This window comes from Ictidomys tridecemlineatus, chromosome 3 (assembly GCF_052094955.1).
Source record: "Ictidomys tridecemlineatus isolate mIctTri1 chromosome 3, mIctTri1.hap1, whole genome shotgun sequence".
NCBI classification, from domain to species: Eukaryota; Metazoa; Chordata; class Mammalia; order Rodentia; family Sciuridae; genus Ictidomys; species Ictidomys tridecemlineatus.
The window spans coordinates 87,926,162-87,941,314 of record NC_135479.1 but is presented as its reverse complement, the minus strand read 5'-3'; the positions used below and the strand labels follow the sequence as shown (position 1 = coordinate 87,941,314).

Genomic DNA, 15,153 nt, shown 5'->3' with positions numbered 1-15,153 from the left:
TCAATGCTCAGTACCACTAAATAAATAAATAAATAAGTGGATATTTTGTAATTGTGGTGCTTTTGGCAGTGTGATAGGAGCACACCAGCATGGACTTTCCATTCTAGCTCATTGCCAGTAAAGGCTCAGACATACAGGGGACCCATCTGGGTCACCCATTCTCTACCCCTCATACTTGGAGCTTCTCAGGCCTGGGTGTGGTTCATTATGGAGCAGTTCACTTTGGGTCTCATCCTTACCCTGGACATAAACTATCAGGGAAGGGGTCTTGTGTTTATTTTCTCTCTAACTCAGAATATCAAAAGTAAAGCTAATTAAATTTTAAGTATTTTAAGTTAATCAAATCCACCAATAATACCCATTACCAGTGAATGACAGAATGGTTTGAAATGATTGTAATATGAAAAGATTCACAGAAATACCAACACTTAAAATGCATTTCTGTTTCAGAAAATAAATCTTACGTTTGATCCCCAGTATGCAAAAGCAAAAAAATAAAAAAAGAAATTTTACAGTTTAATAAACATCTCTATAGTCATCCTTTTTATATATAATTTCCTAGAATTTAGATTATTTTAAGAAGTATTGTAGAACCCTTGTATGAAATCATGTGAGACTAAATTGTAGGGCATATTTTATTATTCTTTTCTTTTTTAGTAGTTACAGTTGGTATAAAAATTTACTTCAGGCAGGAAGTACATTTGGGCCAGTTTCAATGTAATAGGATCAACTTTGTACAGTGAACCAGAGAGCCTTATGCTTTTGCCTTTCGCAGGGAGATGTCTTTATATGAAAAACATTACCACCAATTCACTTTTTTTATTTAATTTTTTATTTAATCCACCTTTGAGAAATAAAGATAGCAATAAGTTCCCAAGTATTATAGCCCGTTTTTTTTTTTTTTCAATACTCAATTTTTCTAATGACCAGAATATGCTGTGTTCTTACGGATTCCAGATGGTTTCTGTTTTCCCCTTTCCAGATACTTATATTTGCTTGGAGTTTTTGTTTTTGTACATTCATGTACAAGTCAAAGAGCAAGAGCAGACAGTTGCCCTTCAGGGGTCTGTCATCTTTGAGGAGAAAGGAGGAAAGGACACAGGGAAGGGTCAAGTGGCCTTTCAGATGAAGCACAGACCTCACGCAGTGGAAACCCAGAGATGACGATTCATCCTGATCAAGCTATTTATCTCTCTCTCTCTCTCTCTCTCTCTCTCTCCCTCTCATACTAAGCCCATGGCACCTGCCTATGGAGCTGCCACGAGAGCAGGGATCTTAGGTATTTTTCATATTGAGATTCCAAATAAGATTTTGCTGCAGGAAAGTATTCTGCAGCTTTGAGAAAAAGTTGAAAGCTGACAGGTGATTCCTGAGTCTCCCTGAGGAATTCTGCAGGGAACTGCTCCTAAGCTCCTTGCTGTCATCTTCCCTGGCTGACTCTGTGTTGTCCCTGTCCCTTCACAGTTTCTGCAGTATTTCCAACCAGCCCACATAGCAGCCTCTCTATCAGCATGCCTGTAGTGATCTGTTTTTGTATTGGAAAATATGGTGCTGGGCAAGGTTGTCCTCAACAGATGGGAGCTTCCCATCTCTACATGCCCAGCCTGAAAAATGATAATTTTTTTTTCCTGTTCAGCTTTATAGAAGGAACAAGAACATTGGTTTTTGTTTTAGTTGGGTTTGTTTTTGATATTTTTTTTAGTTGTAGATAGACACAATATTTTTATTTTTATTTGTCTATTTTTTATGTGGTGCTAGGAACCAAACAAGCGCTCTACCACTGAGATGCAGCCTCATCCCCTAGTTGGTTTTTTTGTTTTGCTGTACTAAGGATTAGATCCAAGGACACTCTACCACTGAACTCATCCTCAGCCCTTTTTATTATTTATTTTGAGACAAGCTCTCAATAAGTTTGCCAGATTAGCCTGGAACTTGCAATCCTCCTGCTTTGGCCTCCCCAAAAGATGGGATTACAGGTATATACCACTGAACATGGCTACTTTGATTTTTTAAAATAAGTAAATGTCACAAGCCTCTGGTGTCACATGACACAGGTAATATTACCTACATGCCACTACCTCCTGTCTTGGTAATATGAGAAAGGAATAGTGTGAATAAGTTTCCCTGTCATCAACCTACATACCCTATTTTCATGGGTATGTATAATTGTTCCTTCCAGCCCCTAAACCTTTTCCAGAACAGAACATGCTGACAGCTGTGTGGCCTTTGGAATAGATGTTAATGAGTCTGGAAAGAACAAAAGGCTGAAAAAAAATCATTCAAAGCGCAGCAAATAAGGAACTCAGTCCATAATTAAAGGGTTGTGATTTTTCTTTTTTTACTGTGAATCTAATGGTACTGGACTGGGTGTGTAGCTCAGTGGTAGAGCGCTTGCTTAGCATGCACAAGGTCTAGGTTGGATTCCCCAATACCACAAAACAAAAGAAAAACCAAATAGCAATATGTTTTTGCTGCTCTCTTCACCTGAAAAGTCTTTGCTATTAAATATAGTATTGATAAGTGAGTCATAAAGATATAAGGTTCTTCCTCACCACTGGTTATGTCCCCCGTATCATGAGGCATCCTCTTGCACAGGATCCACAAAGTTAGGCAAAGTATAGTAACAATTTCTAAGAGTTTGTTCTAGTAGAAGGAAAGAGAAGCACTCCACAGAAGTGTTCAAGCATTTCATTTTTTTTCTCAGTTCTATAGTTTTGGAATATTTTTCCCCTCAATATTAAATGAATATAGCAATAAATATAAACTAAATTTAGTTCTTTGTGAACAGAAGCTAACTTAAGTAATGCTTCATAATAGTAGTGATAGTTTTTTTATAGTAATTGATATTGATAGTGGATTTTGGGACACAGTTAGGGCTAGAATAATTGGGCACCTAACAACAGCAGCAAAGTTCAGTATAAAAGACTAAGATATTGTGTCCATCTACAACTAAAAAATAAAAATTTAAAAATTGATATTAGTTCTCCATATATTTTATAATCAGTACTAAGCTTCAGTTCCCTCCTCAGGAAAGTTTCAGGTGTGGGGAGGCTCAGGCTGCATTCCAGATGTGCCCTGAGCATATGGTCAGGCTCTGTCTTGCCCTAGAAACCATGATGGCAGTAAGTGAGGGCAAATTGGCGGGGCTTGGGGCCCCAGCCCCTCTACAGCCATCCAGAGCAGTGCTGCTTCCATCTGTTTTACGTAGTGAGAGTCCCAGCAGATGTCATCTGAAGAAGGGTTCAGTGACTTTAAAACACATCCCTAGACTAGGCAGTCTAAAAGGTGTATTTGACCTGGGCACACTGGCACATAGCTATAAGTCCCAGCACCTCAGGAGGCTGAGGCAGGAGGATTGCAAGTTCAAGGCCAGCCTTAGCGATTTAGCAAGACCCTAAGCAACTTAGTGGGACCCTGTCTCAAAATAAAATGTGAAAAGGAGTAGGAATGTAGTGCATTGGTAAAGTGCCCTTGGGTGCAATGATGGGGAGAAAAGATCAAAAGTGTTATTAACTGCAAAATCCTAGGAAGCTGTCAAGTAAATTGAAAACAAAAGCTCAGCTGATGTCACTCTTGCTGTGTCACCCCAAGAAGAGCTGCAGGTACCACTGAGCTCTCTCCCACACTTGCTCTCTCTATTTCTATGATTGATGAAAATCCGGGGCCCCATTATTTACATAAGAAGGATGTTAGTCATTCTGTAAGTACAGATATTTTTTCCCTTGAGATGTATTTATTGGGTTAAATCATTCTAATTTTTTAAAATGTTTGACTTTCTTATTCATTAGTTTAGGAGGACTGCCTCTTTAAACTAATTTTAAACAATTTTAAATGTATTATCTTAATTTGTTTAAATCCCAACTCTTCCACATTAAATGACCATCTTCTTTTTCTTGAACATTGTAGCAAATTGCTTTCAAAAACCTGGTACAGAGAAATCGGCAAAATGAACAGCAAAATCAGGGCCCTCCAGCTCTGAACTCCACAATTCAGCTGCCATTTATAATCATCAATACGAGCAGAAAAACTGTCATAGATTGCAGCATCTCCAGTGACAAGTGAGTGCGGGAACTGGGGGCAAGTGCAGGGCTGGCCTTCTAAGAACATTTTCCCATCACGTGCTCTGTTCCCTGCAGCCTTCCACGGGGGCTGCCTGGGAGGGTGAGCACCTCTCATGTGGGTGCCTCTTACTCGCCTCCACCATCCTGTGCCAGGCACTGTCTGCTGTGACATGTGTGGTGTGGTGCCTGGGCTGAGCTATAGTGTGTCCAGTATATAGTAATCTGTGTTGAATCAGGCTGTCACTAAGGGCTGGGACAGGTAGGTTCATTGGTGATTACAGTTTTTTAGGAAATCATTTTGTCATTTTATTATATCATACTTATATGTGCTTTTGTTTATCCATGAATGAAAGGCCATTAAAATGCTGAGCACATAGCCAGGTGGTGCACGGCTGTAATCTCAGTGGGACAGGAGGCTGAGGCAGGAAGATCATGAGTTCAAAGCCAGCCTCAGCAAAAGTGAGGTACTAAGCAACTCAGTGAGACCCTGTCTCTAAATAAAATATAAAAAGGGCTAGGGATGTGGCTCAGTGGTTGAGTACCCCTGACTTCAATTCCTGGTACAAAAAACAAAGAAAAAATGCTGTGCATGTTCTTTTTTTACAGTCTCTCTCTCTCCCTCTCTTTCTTTCTTTCATTTTGTAGTTGTACATGGACAGCATGCCATTATTTTATTTGTTTCATTTTTATGTGGTGCTAAGAATCGAACCCAGTGCCTCACACATGCTAGACAAGCGCTCTGCCTCTGAGCTACAACCCCAGCCCCCAGTTTTTCTTTTTTTACATTATAATTGAAATTGATGCTAATATTCATCATAGCAAGTGGGAAGTAACACTTTGCAAATTAGAGAATTCCTCTGGTAATTTGTTTTACTCTTCATGAAAAAGTTTGTATCAGTAGTCTGCAGGCTGTGGCCAGTACCATGAAGAGGTTAAGGGTACACAGAAGGTGCAAAATGAGACCACAACAAAGCTCCATCTCTAGAACAAACAGGAGCGATGCCGGTGCCTCTCGTCTAGTCTCCCTGTGAGGATTAAGCAAAATAATGCCTCTGAAGGTCTGGTTCAGGGAAGCACTTGAGAATGTTGGCTGCTGTTAGGACAAGGGTCAGCAATAATTTGTCCAAGTTTGGAGACTTATTAAAGCCACAGGGGGCCTCCACTCGAGACTTCTCAGTCCCATAGCACCACCCAAGACTGTGGCAGGGACACCAGCACTCCTTTTCTCTGGTGGTGTTTCTTTCCTTGTTTGTCTGTATTGCATACAGGGAGTCTGAGGGATGCTTCCCATGCAGAGGAAGAAGAGGACTCAAAAAAAAAAGCAGTGAGCGGGAATTTCAAAACAGTTTGAAGATTGAAATAAAAACACAGTATTAGAAACTGCAGGCTGTGAAGTCAGCCAGACACATTTTTCAACCTTTTAAGTTTCTTAGCCTTTCTGAAATCTCACTCCTTCTAAAAAAATAAGAATTATAGTATTTACCTTGCCAATTTGCAAAAGCTGTGGATGAATTCACATAAGACCCGCCCAGGGGTCAGTTCATGTTGTATATCTGGATCACTGTTTCCAAACTTGGGAATTGTTTCAGAAACTGGGGTCTACGAGGGCAGCTGGTATATTCTCAGGCACTGGTGTTACTCCCATGTGTTCTTGGGACAGCAGAGCCATGGAGCAGGGTGGGGGAGCCACCTGTACCCTTAACTTTTTCCACTGATTAAAAACTTTTTCATGAAGGGTAAACTTAGCGATAAAGCAGTACAAGTCTGGAAAATGCTTAACATCTTTTCAGGGAAAAAACACACCAAAGGCATTTGTAGTTAGTCTGAAATTAGACTCCCTAGAAACAAACACAAGAACATAAAGTTAGTCTCTTGATTGTCAGGGATTATAAAATTCTCAGGTTAGTCTTCTAAGTCCAAAAAGGGTGTCAGGAAGATCTGGGAGCTGTTAGCCTCGAGGCTTGTGATGCTGCTCACCCAGGCCAGGATCTGCAGGGTTCTGTGCCTTGGGTGGTCACTGACTCATGCCCCAACCGGGCTGCCCTGCGTGGAGCAGCTTGTATGCACTTGTGTTCAAGGCGGGCCATAGACCTTTCTGGCAGTTACTGTGGTGATGCAATCTTCCCCTTCATTAGCTGGGAGGCTTTCCCACGCTGAGGATTAGGTCCACAGAGCCAACTGCTTTTAACAGATGCCTAAAATCATCCCCTTGGCAGGCACCCACTTCAGATTTATTTTCCCCTAAAAACTTGTTCAGTACTTTATTCATATCCATATACTTAAGGTTATTTAAATATGACATTTTGCTTCAAATTGTAGTTTGGCCCTCATCTGAGATCTACCATAAAAAGTGTTACCTTCACATGATTTTAATAGAATTCCATGACAAGTGAAACCCACCATTGTCCCTGAACCTTCCCTTGAACTCAGTTGTTGTGCCGGGAGGGCAGCTAGGCATCCACATCTGGCAATTTTCAAGAACATGTCATGTATTTATTATGTGTGACACTTTTTCTTAGACATTTCACTCCTTAGTCCCTTAAGACAGGATTTAGACATTGGTTTAATTTGTTAAAAGTCTTCCATTTAAGGATTGGAAATGTAATTTAGTGGTAGAATGTTTGCCTAGCACTTGTGAGGCCCTGGGTTCCATCCCCAGTATCACAAAAAAATGCAAAACAAAAAAAATTTTCCATATAAGCCAAGCTTACTGGTATGTGCCTAAAGTCACAGCTGTTTGGGCAGCTGAGGCAGGAGGGTCCCTTGAGCCCAGTAGGAGTTCAAGACTAACCTGGGCAACACAGCAAGTCCCTATTTCAAACAAATAAAATAAAAGTCTCCCATTTATGCTTAACTAAACAGGCTAACACTTGACTCATGAAGGTGAAGTAAGCATTCAAAATCTTTTTTGCCAAAGCTAATAAGCCAACTGTAGTAGAAAGATCAAATATCGAAGTAGACTTTTGTGGCAAAGCCGTAGACAATTTTGAAAAGTGGTAAGTTTAAAACAAAATTTTATTTCCTGTTTCCAACAGCATTACAGCTAAAGTTTATGGGCTGCTGGTGCTTGTTACAACTAGGAAAGTCACTTCTCAAGGTGTTGTCCCCCTGAACCTGGTAGAATGGCTAGTACTCTAAGTGGCAACAACTTTGAGGAGATGGCTGAACTTAGGCCCTCATGTGTATAAAAGTACTAGGCATAAAACGATCCCAGCCTCTTGAGAACCACTGGAAATGCCATCCTTTCTCTCTTCCCTGATGCAGGTTTGAATACCTCTTTAACTTTGACAACACCTTTGAGATCCATGATGACATAGAAGTACTGAAACGGATGGGAATGTCCTTTGGCCTGGAGTCGGGCAATTGCTCTCTGGAGGACCTGAAACTTGCTAAATCACTGGTGCCAAAGGCTTTAGAAGGTTATATCACAGGTATGTTGACTGATGCTATCACATCTTGTTCCTGATTAAAAACAGTCTAACTTGTTAAAACCTTTCTCATAAAAAGCTGCAAAATTTTAGAACGTTTCCAACATTAAGAATTATTTTTACAGCATTGCAAACAGATTTCTATAATTCATATTATGTAGATCTAAATTGCCTGATTCACCATGAAATTAGGCTCTTCAGAAATAATACTATCTGTAATTTCTGGGACTAACCAAGAGGCACACTAAAGTAAGCTTTTAGTAAAACTTGATGAAGGAGTTTTTCTTTCTCAGTACCCTCTGGGTACTGAAAGGGATACTTTGAACCTTTTTAAAATAAAATATGTACACCCCACCCTGCTCTAATGTAACTTTATTGTATCTGTTGTTTATGCATAAAATAAATATCATTTGATTAGTAATGAATTAAGAGAGAAGGAATATAGTAAAATTTACATTATCAGAAAACAGTGTCAGACTGGGTAAATATGGATTCATGTTTAAAATCATTGCTGTTCTTTACAGTAAAACTTCTCAAGTTGACTATGTTTACTGTCCTTGGTCCTCTCTTCCCAATCTTACATTGTTTTAGAGTGTAAAGAGTCACAGAACAGTGGATACCCATGAATCCACTGCCTAGTTTAGGAGAGAAGCATTACAGGTGACGTCCCTGATGCCCACCCTCGGGTCTGCGACCTTCCCTATCTGTTTAGGTGTCACCACTCTATTTCTTATTGTTTGCTTGCTTTTCTTTAGAGCTACAAATATGGTAAACAGAAGCAGTTTATTAATTTGTTTTGCCCATTTCTGACCTTATATAAAAATAGAATCACACTAATATATCCTTTAGTGATTTGATTTTTTTGGACTCATCTTTATGTTCCATAGATTCATCCAGGTGATTTAATGTACCTGTAATGCATATAATTTTACTTCTGTATAAAATGTCACTATATGACTATACAGTTTCTTCATTTTATTGATGGTAAACACTTATATTGGTTCCAGTTTCTTGATGCTTTGAACATTCCTATTCATTTATCTAGTGCTGTGTGCAAACATGTAGATCAAAATTATCAAGTGCATCTTTAGCTTTTTTGGATGAGGCCAGCATTTTTCAATTTGAATTTACCAAATTGTATTCTTATCTACAGAATAGAAGTGTTTTGTTTTCCTAGTTAAGTGGGTCTGAAATGATATCATTGTAATTTTTTAAATTAAGTTTTAATTCACATAATAGAATACACCATTTTAAAGTGAACAGCTCAGTGGCGCTCTAGTGTATTCACAAGGTTGTGTAATCATAATAATCACTGTCTAATTCTAGAACATGTTTATAATTGAAGAAAGAACCCCCCTGCCCATTAGCAGTCACTCCCTACACCCCTAGCCCTTCCATCCCTGGAAGTCATCCATCTACTTCCCGTCACTGTGGATTTGTCTGTTATAGACATTTCATATGGGAAATGATATGATACATGGCCTTTTGTGTGTGCTTCTCTCATGCAGCATAGTGTTTAGGTTCATCCATCCTGTAACAATGAGAAAGGTTAGGCTTCTCTTAGCTGAAATACTTGGGACCAAAAATTTTTCAGATTTGGATTGTTTTTTTCCCCTGTTTTGAAATATTTGCATATATATAATAAAATACTTTGCAGATAGGATCTGCACCTAAACATGAAATTCATTTGTTTCACATATACCTGTGTATATACATAGCCTGAAGTTAATCATACATTTTTAGTGTGCCTGTGTTTTGGCTGTGACCCATCATGTGAGGTTAGATGCAGACTTTTCCAGTTGTGGCAACATGTCAGTGCTTAGAAAGTTTGGATTTTCGTGCATTTCAGGGTCAAAAGTTTTGGATTAGGGGTGCTCAACCTAATTCCTTTTCCTTGGCAGATGATAGTGCTTGTGTGAATGCATCGTATTTTGTTTATTCTTCCATTCATCAGTGGCTGGTTTGAATGATGTTATTTTGGACAAGTGTTTGTACAAGTGTTTTCGTGAACATGTTTTCAGATCTGCTGTCTGTATAAATAACTAGGAGTGAATTGCTGGATGTTCAACATTTTGAGGAAATGCCAAACTGTTTTCTAATGTAGTTATACAATTTTACCCCAGCAGTGTATGAGGGTTCTAGTTTCTCCACATCCTTCTCAACACTTGTTATTGTCCATCTTTTTATTTTCTAGAATATTTTGGTGGTAGGGATCAAACCAGAACCTGACTCATCATAAGCATATACTCTACCCCCAAGCTGTGTCCCCAGCGCTGTCCATCTTTTTAATCGTGGCCATCCTAGTGGGTGTGAACTTGTAACTCACTGTGATTTTTCTTTGTTTTTTCCCTAATGACCTATGATGCTTGCCATTGTCCTAATTCCTAGCAATATTGTACATTCTGCAAATGCAATTTTAATATTTAAACAATTTTTTTTGTCTTTGCTTTCACCTAAAATTTACATCTTTTTATTGTTGTTTCAGGTTTTTTTTTTTAATTGTTTTGTTTTTGTGGGTATGTTTATTTTTTTGGGCAGCAATTCTGGGGGCTAAACCAGGGTCTAGCACATCTTAGATAAGTACTGAGTACCTCCCTAACCTTTTTTATTTTGGGACAGGGCCTTACTAAGTGTCCACTTTGGCCCTGAACTTGTGATCCTCCTGCCTTGTAGCAGCAACTATAGGTGCATACCACTGAGATCAGCCCCAAATCATCACTACTTCTTCTTTTTCTTTTTCTTTTTTTTTTTAACACGATTCTCACTAAGTTGCAGAGTCTGGCCTTGAACTTCCAATCTTTTTGCTCAGCCTTCTAAGTATCTTGAATTACAGGCTTGTAATACCATGCCGGGCCACATCACTTTTCAACAGCATCTTAATGTTAGTTCTAAAGTATAATACATCAAATATGAGCAAAGTGGTAGGGCTTATTTTTAGGTTGGCTCTTTACTCACAACAGAAGAGTTTATTGACGGGGGTTGTTTTTCTTTTGGATTTAATTTTTAAGTTGGTGCCATCGACTTTCTGCAGCAGTGACCCCATCTCCCCACCCCGTCAGCCAGCTGTCCCAGGTCTCTGTCCTGCTGCCTTCTCCCTGTGCCGTCCCACATGAGTCCTGCTGTTTCAGGAGCAGCCCAGTCACATGGAAGTCCAGCAGGGTCTGAATAAAGGGCTTACTCAATAAATCACCAGAACTGTATTTTAACTTAGTCCCAGCGAGAAGGCTGTGGGTGATTAGGCGGCCTCTGTGGTTTGATCTCTTCATGACCTCATTTGCAGACCGGGATACAGACTTTCTGGTTAGTTCAAAGGAAGAAACGTGTGCCTTTAGTGTGGAAAGGGACATAATGGCTTTTGGCAAGAGTGTGAGAACCATTGTGTGGATCCAGTGATAATGTGAAAGAAACGTAGGCTTTTCAAATCCATTGTGAAAAGAAAAGTAATCTGTTAGGCTCACAAACAAGTAAATAGCTGTGTTCTGACAGAAAGTTTCTCTAGTTCTATGTCCTAGTTAATATTCAGCACAGGATCCTGGCTTTAATTTCATCTTCTCGTAAGACTTGTTCTTACTTAATGTATTTAAAGACTGCTGTTCTTTTTAGAATGGAGTCCTTTTTTTCTTTTTTCTTTTTCCACAGCTGCCTTAGCCTTTGAAGAAGAAGGTTCACAAGGCCAGTCTAAAATTAATGTAGCCACCCCTGTTCTACATGAACAGCCTCTCACTTAGTCAGGCAGGATATCAGGATTTCCAGTTTCAGTACACATAGTCCATTTCTGTGCCCAGGAATTACAAAAATATCATTTTAAAGTAAAAGCTTACTTTGGCAAGTTATATATTCTATATGTGTTGATTCTTACAATGTAATTAAAATAATTTTCTTTTAGGAGTGTATTTCTAGTGTTTCTACTACATTTTTTTTCTTTTCCTATGATACAATCCTTACAGTCACTGTAGAGAGACCATACAGTAGTATCTACATCTTATATGTTCCAGTTATTGCCTTCTTTGAGATACCCATTTAGATAGGAAAATGAGTATAAAGTAAAATTGCAGTAAGAACTCAGTCTTCAGTCAGTCAACAAATATATGAAACAGTGTTCAACATCTCTAGTAATTAGAGAAATGCAAATCAAAACTACTCTAAAATTTCATTTCAGTCAGAATGGCAGCTGTTAAGAATACAAGCAACAATTAAGTGCTAGCGAGGATGTGGGAAAAAGGCACACTCTTACATTGCAGGTGGGACTGCAAATTGGTGCACCCAATCTGGAAAGTCGTATGGAGATTCCTTAAAAAACATGGAATGGAACTACTATTGGACCCAGCTATCCCACTCCTTGGTCTATATCCAAAGGACTTAAAAACAGCATACAACAGCGACACAGGCACATTAATGTTTATAGCAGCACAATTTACAGTAGCCAAACTGTGGAACCAACCTAGATTCCCTTCAGTAGATGAGTGGGTAAAGAAACTGTGGCATGTATATACAATGGATTATTACTCAGCAATAAAAGAGAATAAAATCATGGCATTTGCAGGTAAATGGATAGAGTTGGAGAATATCATGCTAAGCGAAGTAAGCCAATCCCCAAAAAATAAAGGCTGAATGTTTTCTCTGATAAGTGGATGCTAATCCATGATGGGGGGAGGGCATGGGATAAGGGAAGGAATTTTGGATGGGGCAAAGGGGAGGGAGGGGTGGGTAGAGGGTATGGGGATAGGAAAGATGATGGAATGAGACAGACATCCCTGATACACGTATGATTACATGAATGCTATGAACTACTTTGTGTACAACCAGAGAAGTGAAAAATTTGTATACATTGAATTGAAGAGCATTCTGCTGTCATGTTTAACTAATTAGAACAAATAAATTTTTAAAAGAAGAACTGCTCAGACTTAGAATAGGAGAAGTGTTGCATATGCCTAGAAAATAAGTAGCAAGGATTTGTCCAAAATACTTCCTGTAACTAAAACAGTAATGTCTGTCTTGCTTCATTAAACTCAGGACTGCATTGTACACATCCTTCATTAAAAGCTCGACCTTTTAAAAGAAGGGCTAGATTGAATTCTAAAGCAAAAAACACCAGGAGCAAACGTGTCGGGAGGAGGCCGGCAGTGATGGCCTCTGCAGAGGGCATGGCCGGGCTTCAGGCAGAAATCTGCTGCTGTGCCTGCTCCTTGAGCAAGGCGTCCCTCCCTGAGAGATTTCCGACTTGACTGTCGCTTTACCCACTCCTGACTTTGGTGTTAACCCCACATCAGGGTCCTTCATGGTGAGGACAGCCAGCATCAGAGATAGTCCATCTGCTGCTCCTGGTCCCAGGGAGCTGCCGCCTTGGGGTCTTCCCAACAAAAGGAATGAGTCTGAGTTTGTTCACCTTGAAATCTTTCTGTGGTTTGTCTTCCCCTGAGTGAGAGTGTGTGTGTGTGTGTGTGTGTGTGTGTGTGTTCCCCTGCCACTCTTGTGTTATAGAATTTTTTTATTACAAGGAGGTGAAGAAACCTGGGTTCTTCCCAGGGCGGGGAGTGGTTGAGCTGTGGTCACGAGCAGGCTTGTCCTGGCTTAGCTGTGCCCTCTTCACACTCAAACAGCAGCAGCCACAGAATTTGCAGAGCCTACATTTTTTTTTTTCTTTTTTCAGATATCTCCACAGGGCCTTCTTGGTTAAATCAGGGACTACTTTTGAACTCTACCCAATCAGTTTCAAATTTAGACCTGCCCACTGGTGCCACCTTACCCCAGTCAAGGTACGTACTTTTCAAGGTCAGGAAGGCAGGCCGGAGCACATGGCCCTGCTCACCTCTCAGGGCCAGAGTGATCAGGGCATATGGTGAGCAGGGCCATGTGCTGCCTGCACAGGTCCTCGGGGGTGTGGCAGGCTTCACCTGGGGCAGCTCCTTCCTGTGTGCTTTTTCCCATGTTGTACATAAACTGTCTGCCGCATTAACTACCCTGTGTGTGTTTCTGCTGTTCGATAGCGTAAACCAGGGGTTGTGCCTGGATGCTGAAGTGGCCTTAGCAACTGGGCAGTTCCTTGCCCCAAACAGTCACCAGTCCAGCAGTGCGGCCTCCCACTGCTCCGAGTCCCGCGGAGAGACCCCCTGCTCGTTCAACGATGAAGACGAGGAAGATGACGAGGAGGACTCCTCCTCCCCAGAATAAAGACAGGAGAGAACTCACGTTCCCACATTGATGCTCGTGTGTGTTAGTGTGAGCTCTTGTTTTGAGATGATTTCTTCAGTCTTTGCCTTTGTTTGCACCGTGTGTTCAGTGAGAACTAGAGAAACACAGCCAGCAAGTTACTCGAAGGCTGAGAGGATTGGAATGTTAACATAGTGTGAGTGAGAACTGGCCACGGCACTAGGTCCCACCCGCACAAAGCGCCTTTCCTGAGAGGGGGTATGATCCCCAGAACAGGCCCAGGAACAGGCACGTCTCCGGGAGGCCGGCTCTCTGTGGCACCCTCACCTGCGTAATCATTTTAGAATTGAGGTTGCTACAAGGAGCAGCCCCAGTGACCATGTCTCTCCCCCTTCCTGGGCTGCCTCTGACAGGCAGACACGAACACGCAAGTGCCGGTGGGGGTGGAGATCGAAGTCCTGGTGGCCCAGGAGCACAGGTTAACTGCTGAACTAGTTGGGAGTTTAGTTGAGGTGCTTTTATGCATCTGCTGCCTTAGACAGCTTCTAGAAAGGAGCAAGCGCTCGTTCTGAAGTACTTAAATGACATTTAGAATAATTTATAGCAAAACCGAAATTACCATTAGCCAATGCGTCGGTGCATAGGATTTCCTAGGCTACTTCTGGAAGCCAAACTAGAATAGCATTTCCATGTGCATTAACCACTCTGCCAGCACTGCCTTCTGCCAGCATTCTAAACCTGGGGTTCCACAGAGAAGGAAACTGTGTCATTTTACTCAAAGCTGTGCATTTCATACAGCTTTTTCATTTATAATGAAAGAAAGAAGCAAATTCCTATGACCAAGTTGCTTGCCTACCGCTCTCTGCAGTCATTGTATGATCTCACCCAGTGTGCAATTTGTGAAAATGAACCAAATGTCATTAATTTTGCCTTGAAAGAAAAGTCTGTTTCAAGAATATGAACAACAATGTTTTCTTGTACATGTGACCTTTTTTCACATTTTAATTAATCAAAATGACCTTACTAGATTGGTTCCTGGGTAATTTGCCCTTCAAACTAACCCAATATTTCTGTGCAAATGTTGAACGCTGCAGTTGTCAGATGCATGGTAGCGAGGAGCGTAGGATGGGATTTCATAGCCAAAGGTGCATCCACTTCTCCGAGTGAAGAGTGTGCGAGGCCATACCCCCAACCTAATTACACAAAGAATAGTAGAACTAACTCTTGAACACAGGGATTTGTCCTGGCGTTGTGCACCTAGCACGAAATGTGGCCCAGATGGGCTCGTTCCTTAATCCTAGAGGGCAAGTGCAGGCTCCCAACATGCCTTTCTACAGCTCCACCACCAAGCTCACAGGGAGCTGGAGCTGAGAGCTATGGTTGGCTAGTTTTTTGTTTGTTTTTTTTTAAACTAAGACCTTAAACACTGAAAGGCAAGAACATACAACTTTAGCTTAGGCTCCTTTGAGATGAAACCCTCATTCTGATAGCACTAAGCTGTAGTGCAAACCCAG

General features: G+C 40.8%; 1 protein-coding gene across 13 annotated transcripts in view; it reads left to right on the top strand.

Moving 5' to 3' along the window:
- The window catches only part of Tfdp2 (transcription factor Dp-2), a 161,985-nt gene extending 148,294 nt beyond the window's left edge, over positions 1–13,691 (top strand). For all 13 annotated transcript variants that reach the window (XM_078043438.1, XM_078043435.1, XM_078043437.1 and 10 more), the window contains 4 exons: positions 3,907–4,058; positions 7,326–7,492; positions 13,140–13,245; positions 13,477–13,691. In XM_078043438.1, the coding sequence (XP_077899564.1) occupies positions 3,907–4,058; positions 7,326–7,492; positions 13,140–13,245; positions 13,477–13,660 (609 nt within the window). In that variant the 3' untranslated portion in view covers positions 13,661–13,691. The remainder of the gene's footprint in view (positions 1–3,906; positions 4,059–7,325; positions 7,493–13,139; positions 13,246–13,476) is intronic.
- Positions 13,692–15,153: the final 1,462 nt, after the last annotated feature.